This window comes from Propithecus coquereli, unplaced genomic scaffold, assembly GCF_000956105.1.
Source record: "Propithecus coquereli isolate 6110/MARCELLA unplaced genomic scaffold, Pcoq_1.0 Scaffold536, whole genome shotgun sequence".
In the NCBI taxonomy this organism is placed as follows: Eukaryota; Metazoa; Chordata; class Mammalia; order Primates; family Indriidae; genus Propithecus; species Propithecus coquereli.
In genome coordinates this window covers 21,660-37,055 of record NW_012151241.1, presented here as the reverse complement: position 1 = coordinate 37,055, position 15,396 = coordinate 21,660, and the positions used below count along the sequence as shown (strand labels likewise).

The 15,396-nt window shown below is 48.1% G+C and overlaps 1 protein-coding gene across 1 annotated transcript in view; it reads left to right on the top strand.

The window, feature by feature from the left end:
• The window catches only part of VPS53 (vacuolar protein sorting 53 homolog (S. cerevisiae)), a 144,732-nt gene extending 143,566 nt beyond the window's left edge, over positions 1-1,166 (top strand). The window contains exons 21-22 of the mRNA XM_012657323.1: positions 370-474; positions 991-1,166. Of these exons, the coding sequence (XP_012512777.1) occupies positions 370-474; positions 991-1,161 (276 nt within the window). The 3' untranslated portion in view covers positions 1,162-1,166. The remainder of the gene's footprint in view (positions 1-369; positions 475-990) is intronic.
• Positions 1,167-15,396: the final 14,230 nt, after the last annotated feature.

Below are 15,396 nucleotides of genomic sequence, written 5' to 3'. Positions count from 1 at the left end.
ATATGGATGAATTGAAGTTAGGGCTTCCATTGTACCCATCACCAGAATAGTGTATATTGTACCCAATAGGTTGGTCCTAATATTTTAAAAATCACCTGGGACCCCAGCCAGGCCAACTGAGTTAGAATCTTTAGAGGAGGGACACAGGTATCTGTGCATTAAAAAGAAATCCAGGTGATATTTATGATTCAGCCAATTCAGGAAACATGGCTCTAATAGGCCATCAGGACATTTCTGAGTTTAGGGTTGCTGCTGCTTGAGGGAATCTTGCAGAATCCATTCTGTGCTTGGCCAGAGTGAGGAGAGGTGACCCTGCCCCCAAGTGAGTTCTTTCACCTTGAGACCTACTCTTGTCTCCTCCCTCGGTAGGTGGTGATGGCCCCTCATGAACCGTTGGTGGTGTTTGTTGACAACTACATCAAACTCCTCACGGACTGCAACACAGAAACCTTCCAGAAGATACTGGACATGAAGGTTAGCCCAGTGTCTTGTCTTGTCCACACCTGCTCATCCTTCTCATACTCAGTGGTTCTAAACTGGTGGCGGGTTAGAGGTTCCTGGAGGCTCTCTCAAAATGCACGTGCCTGGCCCCACACCACAGACCGGAATCGAGGAGCCCTTTTGAGGAGGATGGTCCTGGGTGTGTGATAGGACCTTGAGGCCACTGAGACCCACTGCTCTGCAGAGGGTGGGGGTGCAGAGAGTGGCATGAAGAGCGGGGGTTTTCCTTCCTCCCCATCTTTCCCTGTCCTTTTGTCTCTGAACACCTTCTTTCTCTCCTATCCTATTACCTTTTTTCTTCCTCCACTGTTCTCCCCGGGGAACTACCCAGGGCTGGTCATTCCCCTGAAGAAGGTGTTAATCCTCAGCCTGTTACGCTCAGAGTAATTGTGCTGTTTTTAGAGCCTCAGCCCCCAGCACACCCAGACACTGCGCTTTCCCTTCCCGGCCAGCCCAGGCCATGACCACCGTCCTTTCTCTCACCCGCAGGGGCTGAAGCGCAGCGAGCAGAGCAGCATGCTGGAGCTCCTACGCCAGAGGCTTCCCGCCCCACCCTCGGGGGCAGAAGGCTCCAGCTCACTGTCCCTGATGGCCCCAACACCGGAACAGGAGTCATCTCGCATCCGCAAACTCGAGAAACTAATTAAAAAGAGACTGTAGGAGCATTCGGGGCACTTTTTTTTCCCTGGCCTGTGAACCTCAGCACCGGTTCCCTGGAGGGCCCCCCAACCTCTCCTGTGCTCCCCAGGATTCTCAGATGGTCAATTTTGAAGCTTTCTGGGACATCCGGGCTGTTAATGAGTCTCTCCCATGCCCTGTCTTAATTCCTATCCAAATTGGAGACGCTGAGTAAGGGCCAGGTTGATAAGGCAATTTAGATTATGTCTAATTCCTGAAGGAGAGGCAGCAGTGTGACAGTCCCTGTGTTCAGGGCTGCTCTTGGCTGGGGGATTGTCAGCGGCTCAAGCAGCCTCAGGGCGGCTGTCATACCCTCTGACCCATGGGCTCCATTGCCTGCTGCACACCTGTCCAGGCAGCTTGGATGAGGAAGTCTGGATCCCAACCCTTCTTCCCGCTGCTACTGTTGAGGTCACCTCTGCAGCCAGAATGCTGAGTTTTCCTCCTGCGTCTCTGGGTTTGGTTCTAGGGCTTGAGTTAATGAAGTGGCAGATTGCAGGTGGAAAACTAGCCTTTCTTTCTGAAGGCAATGAAGTGTGCATACTTTTCCATGTAAATCCCAGTTTCCTAGTATGTATTTTGTTTCTGGTACTTTTTATGCCTTAGCCAGGTTATCCCTGTGTTCTCCCCATTTCTTAATAATCTCTAAAGGAGAAATGCCCTCAGTGTCTCTCGCCGCAGAGGGTTGCATGTGCCAGGCCTCGGAAGCAGGTGTCCTACCTGCCGTGGGGCTCCTGACCTGGGTGTGGGGCGGACCCAGATGAGACTTCGAGACAGGGTTCTGCTGGGCACACTCACTGGGGTATGTAAGCAAATTATTTTCTCCATTTCTTTGTTCCCTCTCTGCTCCTAACTTCTAGAGAAGGGGTTGCCTTCTGTACAGGGGAACCAGAAAGTTCTCTTGGAAAACATTCCTTAGGCTTTCTCCTCAGATGAAGCTATGGGAAAACTCAGGAGGCCTGTACCCTTCTAATCCCTTCCTGTCTGTTCATTTTCAAATCCAGAGTTCTTTCCAGAGTCATCTGAAACAACAAACGTGCAGTGCCTGGGCGACATGTTACTGTGTTCCTAATGAGAAAGAACCTGGGTCCATGGAGACCTTAGGAACAGAATGTTGACCTTGCACACCAGGCTGAGAACCTGGCACAGCCCAGCATGCAGCCTGTCCCCAGCCTGCCCCTCCTGTCCACCGCTGGTTCTCAGCGGCAGAGCGCGCAGAAGAGAATCGCCACAGAGAACTACTTCGGTCCCCCCTGCATCATCCTGTACCCAGAAAATGGGCAACAGATCAGGTGGTTGCCCTGATGCGCTTGGTTCGCTTGAAACCAAGCCTCAGTGAACCATGACCACAACTGCAGGCCAACCAGCGTTGGTGTCAGCTTTTGTTCAAGAATAACACTAATATTTGTTGGCCAGATGGGGGGTGCTGAGGAGGAGGGTGGAGCTCTCTACAGAGAGTGCTCATAACAGGCCTTGGGATAAAATTGGGATATCACGTAGCACTCAGAAAGGAGTTTTCAGGACAGAGGAAGTTCCCTAAAAATCCATTTTAAAACTTGTGACAGCCATCCAGTAGGAAACTTGACGGTTTGAAAATCTGCCCAGAAACATTGCTTGGTCCTCCCCACCTCGTTTTCCCAGCATTGCCACCGTGCAGTGCTCCCTGCCCTCTCCATCAGCCTCCCTCCCTGGCTTTGTCTGGCAGTCCCAGCTTTGATCCTGGGCCTCATTTCTTCATCAGTTTCCAGCCTATTCTTGCTGGTCAGTACGACTCTCGTGTATTTGAGAACACTGAAAAGAAAATAAGGGGTGGAAGACAGAGGTGTGACCTTGAGCTGAGCTCCATTAGGAAAATATTCTATGAATAAATAAGCCAAGTGCAGGAGGGAAGGGAGGGCACTGGGAGCTCGGCAGGTGGGTCCTACCTGGCCATCGCGGGGCCCTGGCGAGGTTCCACAGTCTTCACTAACTGCAGAGAAGGGCAGTGACCCATCTCCAGACAGTGCAGCCAACTCCGCCAGCTGCGTTGACCTAGGGGAGCTGGGAAAGCCAATGGACTCCAGCACCTGGTTCTTGTCACTCTCGGTGTTTACAAATCCACACTTCTCTTCTCAGTTCATTCATGAGGAGCCAAGTTCTGGACATCTCTGTAACGGCATTGAGATGTCAAGCTGCTGTTTTCCACGGTTGGTGGTCACAGCCAGGGAAGTTGCTTTCTTGATTTATTACATTGTCAGTAATCCCCAAGGAGCCAACAGATGTCAGTAGGAGTTACGTTAACTGTCTCGTTGATGGGGACTGAATACTGTCTGCCCATCCTGTAAAGACGGAGCATGCTTCTCCACCAGGGATATGCCTTTGAACCACCTGGGACCCTTTCAAGAAATACAGATATGTGGAGACTTTAAGTCAGGAACTCTGGAGTGGGGCATGGCATATAGGTTTAAAAGGCCATAGGTGATTACGTTTATTCCTTGCTAAGAACCATTGGAGTAGACAAAAATTTGCTTTATTAAAGAGTTCCTGTGGCACATTTGTATAAACATAAGCAAGTTCTCTAAGCAAGGGTAACTACTGCACACCAAGCTGGTACCACTGTGGTACACATGCTTTGCTGAGAGCTGGCAGCCGCGATTTTAAACTCATGTTGATGGCAGGGACCATGTCAGGGATCAGGCTCTCCCCATACTGTTTAGGATTCTTCTTGATTTGACCAAATCCCAAGCAGAAGCCTTGTTTTATCTTTTTTTATATGTTATACAAAATAACGTACAAAAGGAACACCCATGATAAAAGCAGAAGCTAACAGCTCTGTGATTCAGCTAAATTTATTGTGCCCATTCCTTCCCTTCTCTTTCTCGACCCCCTTTAAGAACCAAAAAACAAAAACAACTTTGAAGTCACTTTGTGGTTAAAATAAATACCGGTAATTTATAATCAATGAAGAATTCACTAGTGCTCTTATTATGGGCAGATTCTCTGATAGCTGGCTTAGAGGTGCCCCGGCTGGAGAAAATTCTGTTCGGACTATAACAGTGAAACAGGAGCCACAGTGGCCAGGGTGTTTTGACCTGCAAGTTCAGTTCTGGGATTGAAGCTAACTCTCGCCACTCCTCCCTCTCTTGAAGAACAAAGGACCAGTATCCAGGGCTCTGCCCACCACCCACAAAAGGTGCCTGCTTTCTCATGTCTAGGGTGGCTCCTCCATGCAGAGTCAAGAGGGTTGAGAGCAGACAAGCCGAGACCAACGTGACAGGCATGAGGCAGACAGGGCGAGTGAACAGGTCTGAGGCTGCTGCCTGGTGCAGGGGATGGTACACTGGCCCATCCCGAATGGCTGCTGGACCAGGAAACCTGGTTCCCTGTTTACAGAATGCTGGGGAAATGCCAAGAGTGCACAGCTGGAAATGTAATTCCCTTCCCTAAGAAGAGAACTCTCAAAATAACTGGCTTGCTGGAGGGTAAAGGCAAGTGTTTCACACTTCTTGTCTACTCCAAGTCAGATTCCTAAAAATAAAATAGTTAGAAGTGCATTGGGCCATTTAAGCAATAGCCGTGGAAACACATGAAAAGCTGGCAAACGTAAAGAATACCATTGCATTTTATATATTAAATAAAAGTTTCCAGTCTCATTCTAACAGTTATCAAAATAGATAGCCTCTTGGACCCTCAAAGTTCTATACCCATGGGAGATATAAATTTCCTTAAAATAAAGGGATTGCTTTTTTGTGTAAATATCTTTCATTTTTCCCCATCTGGAAGTGATTTCTTGGTGCATATTGGAGCACAAAGTACTGCAGTTAATTAAAGCATTACTGGATGTCATTTGCTAGAATGTATTTCCTTACTGCTGACAGAAAACAGAGCGGACTATAGGAAAGAATTAGCAAGCCCATGAACCTCGGGCTCCCCTCCCAGCGGCTGCCCCTTCCCTGACAGTCTCAGGAAGCCGTGCACGGCAACAGAAGGTGGTCAGCACCGTGCAGCTGTGGTGGGAACCTCTGTAAATGTGTATATGGTGTTCTGCTTCTGATTTGGAACCCTTCTTGCTCTCTGAATCTCTGTCCTGTTGACTCTCTCTACCCTTGCCTGCTTTGCCATGTGACTATCAAGTGATTTCTCTCCTGTACGCAATAAGTTAATCCTATTCGCTTAATAACTGGGTGGGCATTTTGCAATGAAAACTTTTGGGGAAGTCTGATGTTCCTTTCAACAGTGGAAAATATGTTACAGCATTTCCATTGGTGTGGCCTTGAGATCACTACCTAGTTTCCATTCTTCGTTTTCACCAGCTCCCCACGATTAGGGCAGCCAGGGATGGATCTAATGAGAAAGAAACACTTCCATGTAACCCACCTAGAAGGGCAGTGGAAGATGACTTACCTACCAGTTCTCTTCCTCCTCACTTGCATGAGCAGGTGGGGAGGTGCTGGTGAGCAGTGGGACATGAAGAATGTGCCCATTTGAAACGAAAGCAGCCTGGGATTGGAAACTTCTACAGAAGGCCTGGTCTGCAGGTCTGGTCTTGGCACTTTGACGTTGGGCGAGTCATTGATCCTGCGAGCGCCCCAGTGTTCAATATTTGTGAAAGGGGATTGCAATTAACAGGGCTGTGAAGGTCACACAAGACCAGGTTATCTGCACATGCTCTGCACGCCACAGGCAGTGGGCAATGTGTTCATTATCACGTGCCAGCGGGAGCCCATGGCTGGCCTCACTGGACTGACTCTTTAAAACATGGCTCAGTGGCAACTCATCCTGCTGCCGTGTGCAGGCTGCATCCGCAGCAGGCATCGGAGTATCTAGTCTTTGCCTTTTTAGGTCATGAGTGTGATAGCCAGCTTACTCAAGAGTTTTAGGACTCTCCAAGCTGTACTCCCCGTGCCCTGGCAGCTGCTGTTTCCGTAGCATTCAGGGATAAACCTGCAGACGCCGAGAAGAGAGCCTCCTCCCTCCTGGTGTCCTTGGCCAGGCTGCCTGTTGTGGAAAATGGGGCACGTTTCCTCTGAATGCAAATTAGAAGGCTTGCCAAAGGCTCTCTTCCAAAAACATTCTTTAGGTTTGGTGTCTGGTGTCCACAGGCCAGACTCCAGCTAGCTGCTCCTGTCAGGGACAGAATTCTTGCCGACACTCCTTTTTTTTTTCTTTTCCTTTCTTTCTTTCTTTCTTTCTTTTTTTTTCTTACCTACGATGCCCAAAAAAACTAAGCAGGATTATCTTGGGACAAGCAGTGCTGACTGGGAAGCACAAGGTTCACAAGCTTTTGAATGACTTTACAGTTGCCTTTCAAAGGAGATTAGACCTTTCCCAAGGTCTACTCAGCCGAATCCCTGTAATCAGCCGGAAAGTTCCTATCTGGCTCTTCCAATCCCCTTTGGGGATATTGATTCAGAGAATGTGGGGCAATATGTGATGTTAAAATAAAAATAATGTCAAATGCTTTGTCCCCTAGGAATGTTTCTCACTTCATCTGAGGGCTCTGGGAGCTTCTGCTCAGTCCTCAAATGGAATCTGCACAATTGTCATGCCTCCTTCTGTTTGGGGTAGTTTTTCAACAAATGAAAAATTAACAAAGTTTCTCAATGAATTTCCCTCTACTTCCGGGGCCAATAAAAGTACTTGCAAAGTGGGCTGCAACTTTTAGGGGTCCCAGGTGAAAGAGGGGCAAGAAACCCTGGCTGCTTCTGCTGGGTTGCTTTGTGCTGATGGAAAAGGAAGGCACTTCCCAGGGAGAGGGGCAGCATGCCAGCTGCCAAAGAGACTGCATTCCATGGGGTTCTTCACAAAATAAAGCACTGTGATTGGACCCACTAGAGCAACCACTGAAAGGCTTTTGCAGGCAAATGGAAAAGATACCCATGCAGCATAAAGAAAACATCGGTTCACACACAGAGAGCCCCTCACAACCCCGCACCTGTGCCTGTCACATCCATTGAGCAGCTCTTCATGGATCCCAAGTGTCAGCTCTGCAGCTGGCTAGCTGGGCCATCAGAGGAGGGTGCTGAAGGCAGTTAAGGTCCCAGGTGGTTTAGCCCTGGCCTTTGGCTGCAGAGCCCAGCTGCTGTCTGGCCTGCATATAATATCTTTGGTCAGGAGAAGGTCTAGGCGATTCAGTGCTATCTGTACATAGGAGTGGGGCTGTAGGAAAGGACTGGGAAGAACGAAGGAACAACTTACTACTTACCGTGTCCTGGGTACAGTATGACACCTCATCTGATCACAATCCCGTTGAGTAGGTACAGTTAGCTCCACTTTGTGGATGGGACTTGGAGACTCAGAGAGGGTAAGTGACATGCCCAAGGCTGTATATGGCTAGTAAGGGGCCGAGCCAGGACTGGGCTCAAATCTCATGCCGTCTCTTTGTGCTGCATCAGTAGTTTTCAAATCTATGAGACAAAATTTTACATGGCATCCCCACTATACAAAAAAGACAAAAGTATTCTATTAATGTATTTTATGAGTTCAGATATTTTTCAAAGCAAATCAGTGAGAACACAAAACTATTTCAGTAAATAGAAAGCATTTTAAATCTAAGATTATGGATGAAAATTTATATGTATCAACCCCAGCATCCAATCTATATATGTTTTGCTTTGGTTGCACAGAATAGAGAAATCTTTTTTTTTTTTTTTTTTTTTGAGACAGAATCTCACTCTTTTTGCCCGGGCTAGAGTGAGTGCCGTGGCGTCAGCCTAGCTCACAGCAACCTCAAACTTCTGGGCTCAAGTGATCCTCCTGCCTCAGCCTCCCGAGTAGCTGGGACTACAGGCATGCGCCACCATGCCCAGCTAATTTTTTCTATATATTTTTAGTTGGCCGATTAATTTCTTTCTAATTTTAGTAGAGACGGGGTCTCGCTCTTGCTCAGGCTGGTCTCGAACTCCTGAGCTCAAACAATCCGCCCGCCTGGGCCTCCCAGAGTGCTAGGATTACAGGCGTGAGCCACCGCGCCCGGCCCAGAATAGAGAAATCTTGATGAATCCAGCTAAGAATTTGCAAGTAGTATCTGTTTTGTTTTAAACAGCCCTCTTCCGATTGCAGAGACTCTTCAAGTAAACACAGGTGACAAGAGACTCTCCTGAAGTCTACATAGGTGTGAACAGCCCTGGCAGGAAAAGATTAATACAACCAGGGGGCTCCAACATCTTACATTTGCCCCTATAGCACATTTGAGGATGCAGGTTGTGTTATTACTGTTTTTAATGTTGAGTTTTCAGAATAGGTTTAAAATATAAATTTTAAAAATGAAGCTAGAATTACACCTTTGTAGAGGTTCTTCCCCCACCAAAACATCACTGAAGAATTCAAGATTTCCCCAGAGGTCAGTTTGGAAGCTGCTGCCCTCGTTAATATACGTTCTCATTGTTTTTCCAACCTTAGAGGCGAGAGGAGGTTTGGCACCGTCACCTTGGTGCAGGAAGGAGCACCATTTCATTTGAAGTTAACCACCCTTTTAACAGTAGACCTGAACTGTCACACGAAGTGCAAATACGGGTTGAGTATCCCTTATCTGAAATGCTTGCCACCAGAAGTGCTTCAGCTCTCAGATTTTCTTGGATTTTAGAATAATTGTGTTATATACTTACTGGTTCAGTATTCCTAATCCAAAACTCTGAAATCCCAAATGCTTCAACGAGCATTTCCTTTGAGCGTCATGCTGGCACTCAAAAAGTTTCAGGTTTTCAGATTAGGGATGCTCAACCCGTAATCCTAGATGCCACCTCCTGAGTTGAGGCCTTCCAGTCTTTGGAAATCTGAGAGTTGTGCTGAGTAACCCTGGCGCAAGGCAGCTGTGTTCCGAGAACAAAACAGTGTATGTAACTGGAATGGAGAGAGGGGCTTAGGCAACGTTCGAAAGGAAGCTGCTGCTGCTTCTGAAATCCCCACATGCCCCAAGTCATATACCCGAAGCCTCGCATGTCTGAGTGTGGTGATTCCCAACCTTTTCAGAACCTGAGACAGAAATGACAATGTGTGTGCCCCTGTCACCTCTGGCCCAGCAGCCACTCTTGGACAAATCAATAGAAGAGGCTGCTGGGGCTGGAGGCCATGGGGCTAGGGACAGTGTCTGCTTTGGGACACCTCCCCCTCTGCAGCCCCAAGGCTCAGAGGATCGAGATCCGGGCATTCACTGTGCACCACAGCAGTGACCTGAATTGGAGCATCAGGGTTGGGTGGTGTCTTGATTTATTTGTTTTGACCAAAGTCCCTCATTTTGCAGATGGGAAACTGAGGCCCCAAGAGTTTCAATCACTTGCTTACTCCCTGCCATGCAAGAGGACTGGCAAAATCTAAGCCACTCTTAATATCCCACTTCCCACGCACCAGGCCACGTTCCCTAGCTGCCCTTCCCTGGGGCTATGCTTCTACCCTCCCTGGTGCTCAGAGCTTTTACTTCTTTTACCCTCTACCTGCAGAAGTGAACAGGGGGCTCCACCCTTAACCTTGATCCCACTGCCTCCCAGCCACCACGCTACTTCTCTTGTCGCTATTGTTAGCATTTCAGATGAGGTCTACAGCCTCTAGCCCCACACGCGTTCCCTCTCAGGCAAGTCAGCTCCCATCTCTACCACCTTCCTGAAACTTCTTTTGAAGGTCACTGATGCCCTCCTTGCCAAGCTCACGTTCATTCTCTTTGCATTTTCCACGTACAGATGGTCCCTGATGCATTCAGTAAAAAACGTACTTTGAATACCCATACAACCATTCTGTTTTTCACTTTCAGTACAGTCTTCAATAAATTACATGAGCTAGTCAACAATTTATTATAGAATAGGCTTTGTTAGATGACTTTGCTCAACTGCAGGCTAATGTAAGCATTCTGAACATGTTTAAGGTAGGCTAGGCTAGGCTAAGCTATGGTATTTGGTAGGTTCAGTGTATTAAATGCATTTTGTTTGGCTTCTCATCAGTTAACCTGATAAGTGCATTTTTTTTTAATACGTGGCCTTGCTCTGCCACCCAGTCTAAAGTACAGTGGTGTGATCATAGCTCACTGCAACCTCACACTCCTGGGCTCAAGCAATCTTCCTGCCTCAGCCTCCCAAGTAGCTGGGACTACAGGGGCACATGACCACACCTGGCTAATTTTTTAAATTTTTAGTAGAGACAGGGTCTCCATCTTGCTCAGGCTGGTCTCGAACTCATGACCTACAGGGATCCTCCTGCCTCAGCCTCCCAGAGTGCTAGGATTACAGGCGTGAGCCACTGCACCCAGCCAGATCTACTCATCCTTTTTAATGGCTGCGTGGCATTTCATAGTTCAGATAATACCGTCATTTATTTCACTAGTGCCAAGGTTTGAATGTATGTGTCGCTCTGAAATTCGTATATTGAAACTTAATCGCCAGTGGGTCTTTTAGGAGGTGATTAAGTGATGAGGGGGGATCCTTCATAAATGGGATTAATGACAGAAGGGGCTCAAGGGAGCTGTTTGGCCCCTTGTGTCCTTCTGACTTCCGCCAAGTGAGGACAAGCAACGTGGCACCATCTTGGAAGCCGAGAGCAGCCCTTGTGCCGGCACCTTGATCTTGGACTGTAAGAAATAAATATCAGGGCCGGGCGCGGTGGCTCACGCCTGTAATCCTAGCACTCTGGGAGGCCGAGGTGGGCGGATCGTTTGAGCTCAGGAGTTCAAGACCAGCCTGAGCAAGAGTAAGACCCCGTCTCTACTAAAAAAAATAGAAAGAAATTATCTGGACAACTAAAAATATATATTAAAAAAAAAAATCAGCCGGGCACAGTGGCTCGTGCCTGGAGTCCCAGCTACTCGGGAGGCCGAGGCAGAAGGATCGCTTGAGCCCAGGAGTTTGAGGTTGCTGTGAGCTAGGCTGACACCACGGCACTCACTCTAGCCAGGGCAACAGAGTGAGACTCTGTCTCAAAAAAAAAAAAAGAAAGAAATATCTATTATTTATAAATTGCCTAGTCTGTGGTATTTTGGTACAGCAGCATGAACAGACTGAGACAGCCAGTCTTCTAGCAATATACAAACAGGTTTTTTTTTATTTTTTGGCTCTTAGAATCATATCATCTGTGAAAATCTTTCTGTAAATATCTTTGCTTACTTGTGCTCCGATTTTTTGCAGGATATTCTCCAAAAATTGTTATACTTTCACTTAAAAAATTAAAGGACATGCACATTTACAACGTTGCCAGCTCTCACCAGAACACCTTCTGCAAAGGTTGTTTTGCTGCTCGCTCCCCCAGAGGTGCATGCGTGGGCACCCACTTCTCCACATCCTCACTCACCCTAGTTGTTTTTTCCTGCTTCTTGAGGTAGAGGATGTAGTTGCAGCTCTATCTGTAGAAACCTAGCAAGTGGAAGTTCCCCTTTGGTTTTCATTGCACAAGACCGAATGTGACCCAACCTATGCAGTGTCTTGCAAGAAAGCTTCCTCGTTCAAGGTGTATTGGCTTCCCTCCTTATCGGGGTTCCTGGAGAACATGCTTTGTTGGTTCACTCATAAAATCAATGATCATCCTTCATACATGTAGTGAGGTAATATTTTGATATTGGGTGGTTTTTTTTCCTATTCTTTTTGCTTCTACTCTTTGCCCCACTACTGTAGCGGCAGGGAGAGCATCTGATATATGCTGTCCTCAGTTGTGGCTGCTATAGAGATAATAGCTTGAATTCTTAGCTTTTGAACTCTTGTGTAAACTTCTATAATTTTGTAGTAGAGACAAAATTCTTGAAAGCCATGGCTGTCAATGCAAGAGTGTTGGAATGCTATCTGAATTTGTTTTGATTTCTTATTCCAAAAGTGTGCCTTTAAATTTTAAGTACCAAGATCCTGGAGGACTTTGCAGGCAATCTACACCATCGTCCCAGGGATGGGGCATCTTGACATTTTTTTCGATTCCAAAAAAAAGAGTGGATTTTGATCAGAAGGTAGGAGAAGAAAGACCAGAGAAGCTGTGACTTGGTTTAAAGGATGGTAGGTCCCTGAGAAGAAATCCTGAGCCCCCACACCTTGGGCCAAGCCCTAGTAGAAGAACCCTCTTATCTAGAAGCCACTGCCTGGCTTCCAGCAATTAACCTGGGAGACTGCCGCCCCATGGAGAAGTCCTGTGTTCAACAAGGCAGCAGAAGGACGAGAATGAGTGTCTGAAGGAGTTGTCCGGCCCGATAGGTCTAAGGAGGGTGCACCACACAGAGTCCCTCACACCCCATCGTGGGCAGGTGATGGCTGCTAAAGAGTTCCCCAGCTCCCTGAGCTCCCAGAAATAGTGAAAGGACCAGCACATTGGAATAGACCTTGGGTTAGGACAACTAAGATACAAAACAGGTGGCGTATAGACATCAAAAGCAGAGGGTGGCTCTCAATGGCCAAGCAGAACAAGTTATACCTCAGTGGAAGCCAGAGAGGTGGGAAGATGACCATGGACCAGGCACTCACAGCCAGCCTTGCTGCCATGATGTTATATAAGCCTTTCCAGATGTCACTCAGGCCACAGGGAAGGACAAGAGCAATAATTACCCAAAACTCAACTGAGTCATCATCCAGACAATAAGAAACTACACTGAGTCACAAGACAGTGTTCCAATCTTGAGAGAAACTGAGGGTCTATGAGCTAAAGTGAGTTCGCTTTAAAAAATTAAAAGAGCATTAAACTTTGTTATGCCCAAATATATAGTCACAAAACAATATCCATTACAGGTACCACAGGAGACCCAACAGCTCATCAGCATGCACTTGATGCGGCATTTCCAGCCAGGAGCACAGCAGACCTGGGCCGGCCACCGCAACTCCTCCTTCCCCTCGTCACCAGTGCAACACCTGTACGAGATACATGTCCAGGAATGGAGCTAACTGGCTCCAGAAGGGATTGCATTTGGGACCCTGGCCCTCCACCCTATGGTCCCCACCCAAGGAAGCTAAGCTAGAGAAGAAAGATGACCACCAAAGTTCTACCATGAGGTATCTTTTGAGATCTGCTCCGAGTGTTAGGTCAACCCAAGGACACGTGATTGGATTCCAACATGCCCTTTATTCCCATAGTTCAGGCAATCTAAGGCATTCTCACGTGCAGCCACCAAAGAGCTCCGCAGGCTGCTCATGAAGCAGGTGACATTTGGTATGGAGGATGCCTGATGCTCAGTGTGAGCAAAGGGGCCAACAGATCTCCCAGCCCTTGCCGTGCTGCTCCCCCTGCCTGCCCAGCCCCTGCTCCCTTCTTCGCCTGCCTGTTTCTCATTTGGTGCTTTCAGAGCAACTCAGGCTTCACCTCCTCCTGGAATCTCCCCCAAGCTTCACCTCCCTCACTCCTCCAGGCTGGGCAGAGCCCTCTTTGTGCTCCCACACTCTGCCTGGCACACACCAGGCACTTGATCTGTACAGGCGGAATGAATGAGCCTCGTGGGAAAGCAGACATGAACACAAACACTAACCCAAAGTGGATTTTGAAGACAGCTGTCAGCTTTGGGAGCAGAAGTGCAAGGAATCCTGGTTGAGCAGGGCGAGGATATCTGTTGACAGATAATATTTCAGTGAGGAACACGGAACCTAGATTCCTTAATGGGAGGTCCAGGCCAGGCTCGGGTGAGACGGCTGCTTTTATACAAGTGAGTAAAGAACAGGCAGGCATTGTGTCCTGGATGTCCCTCTACACATCCTTCCTGTTTACAGGTCCTGTCTAGGAGTTTGAAAGATGATGATGTCTGATAGTCCAGAAACTCCTGCTTCCACCGCAGCCTGCTAACAGCGGTAGGCCCTTTCTCAGGTGCTCAACCTGGCAGATCTGGCCCCAGAAGCCTGCCAGGCAGAAAGCCTCAATGCTCAGGAAGTTAGCTGACATCCTGGGAAGTAGCAGAGTCCGCCTTTCAGTCTTTGAAAAGCAAGGTGCTGAGATGGGATTTTGGTGACGGTTAATGAGTGCCTGGTGGAGCAGAGGTCCCAGCTGGAGCGGAAGCTGGGTACCCCCATTACCCCCAGACTCGGGCAGCCTCTTTGCATGCAGGACCCAGGAGCCTCTTTGAGAAATATTAAGAGAAGGGGCCAGAAGGATAGACCTGGCTCAGGAGAGAGGAAGAGGGATTTGGAATTCAAAGGGGTATTTTTTTAAATTGATATTTGTCTCTTGGTCTATCAAGGGGTTAACTTTGAATCCTAGGGCAGGGAGCAGGCATAAAGGAAGCCACAGTGCTTGCTTCAGGACCACCCCACCACCCCACCCACGGAACAGAAGAGGCGAGGAGTACTCTTCTGCAGAACACACACAGCCCTAGCACCTGCGAGCTACAGGGCCGTCCGCCACCACCAGCGCTGGCAGCAGTGCCCGAGCTTTGGGCAGTTCTGTCACCAGGTCTATGAACAAATTCAAGTGACCCATATGTGCTTTTTTATAATCCTCTCTCTTAACTAACTACTCGACATTTTGAGTTATTTCCCAGAAATGGTGGATTTTCTGCAAGACAAAGGAGTGGAGATTCTGAAGGCCCCTGGGCAGACTCACTGACACCTAGACTCACAGCTCCTCCAATCTGCCCCTAAAGCACGAAGCCCCTTGTTAGTTACACCACGACCTGCCCCAGGGCACCTGGCCCACCCTTTAAAAGCCCATAATCTCTGTTAGTTGGAGAGACAGATTTTAGGCAGCTTCCCCTGTTCTCCTGACATCTGTCATATTTTTAAAATTCCTTTCTTCCTTGGCAAGCCTCGTTGTCTCAATAATTGGATCTTCGTGCAACGAGTAACTGGACCTAGGCCAAAATCCCCTTGCAGCTTCGACAACAGTGCCCAGCAAAGGACAGAGGCATGGTACCCACGGTGGCGCTGTCACAGCCTCTCCTACGTGGCTGATAGAGCTGATGGTCTCAGCAGGGTCTGAGTCCACCTAAGGACCGTGGTAGAACATTGTCACACAAGTTAGCAGAAACATAGGCCAGGACAGTGAGGGCTGGAAAAAGAAAGAAAATTAATAGCAGGCCTCCCATGTGTATGACCAGATTTACTCATGAGCATATGAGAGATGAGAAACACCCTCAGGGATTTTCAGAAATACCAGTGGTTGTGGCTCCTGCTAAGGGTGGGCCAAGGGGCAATAAAGCTCCAGTTGACCCCTGGCCAGTATGACCGGGGAGGAGGAGAGGAGACGAGGCACACGGAGTTTTTCCTTGGTACCTCTCCTCCCATCCCAAGTTCTTCCCCACCCCTGGCTAATTTTCAGTAAAGAACCAAAACTGAAAAACATTTCTTCAAAGGCATATAAATG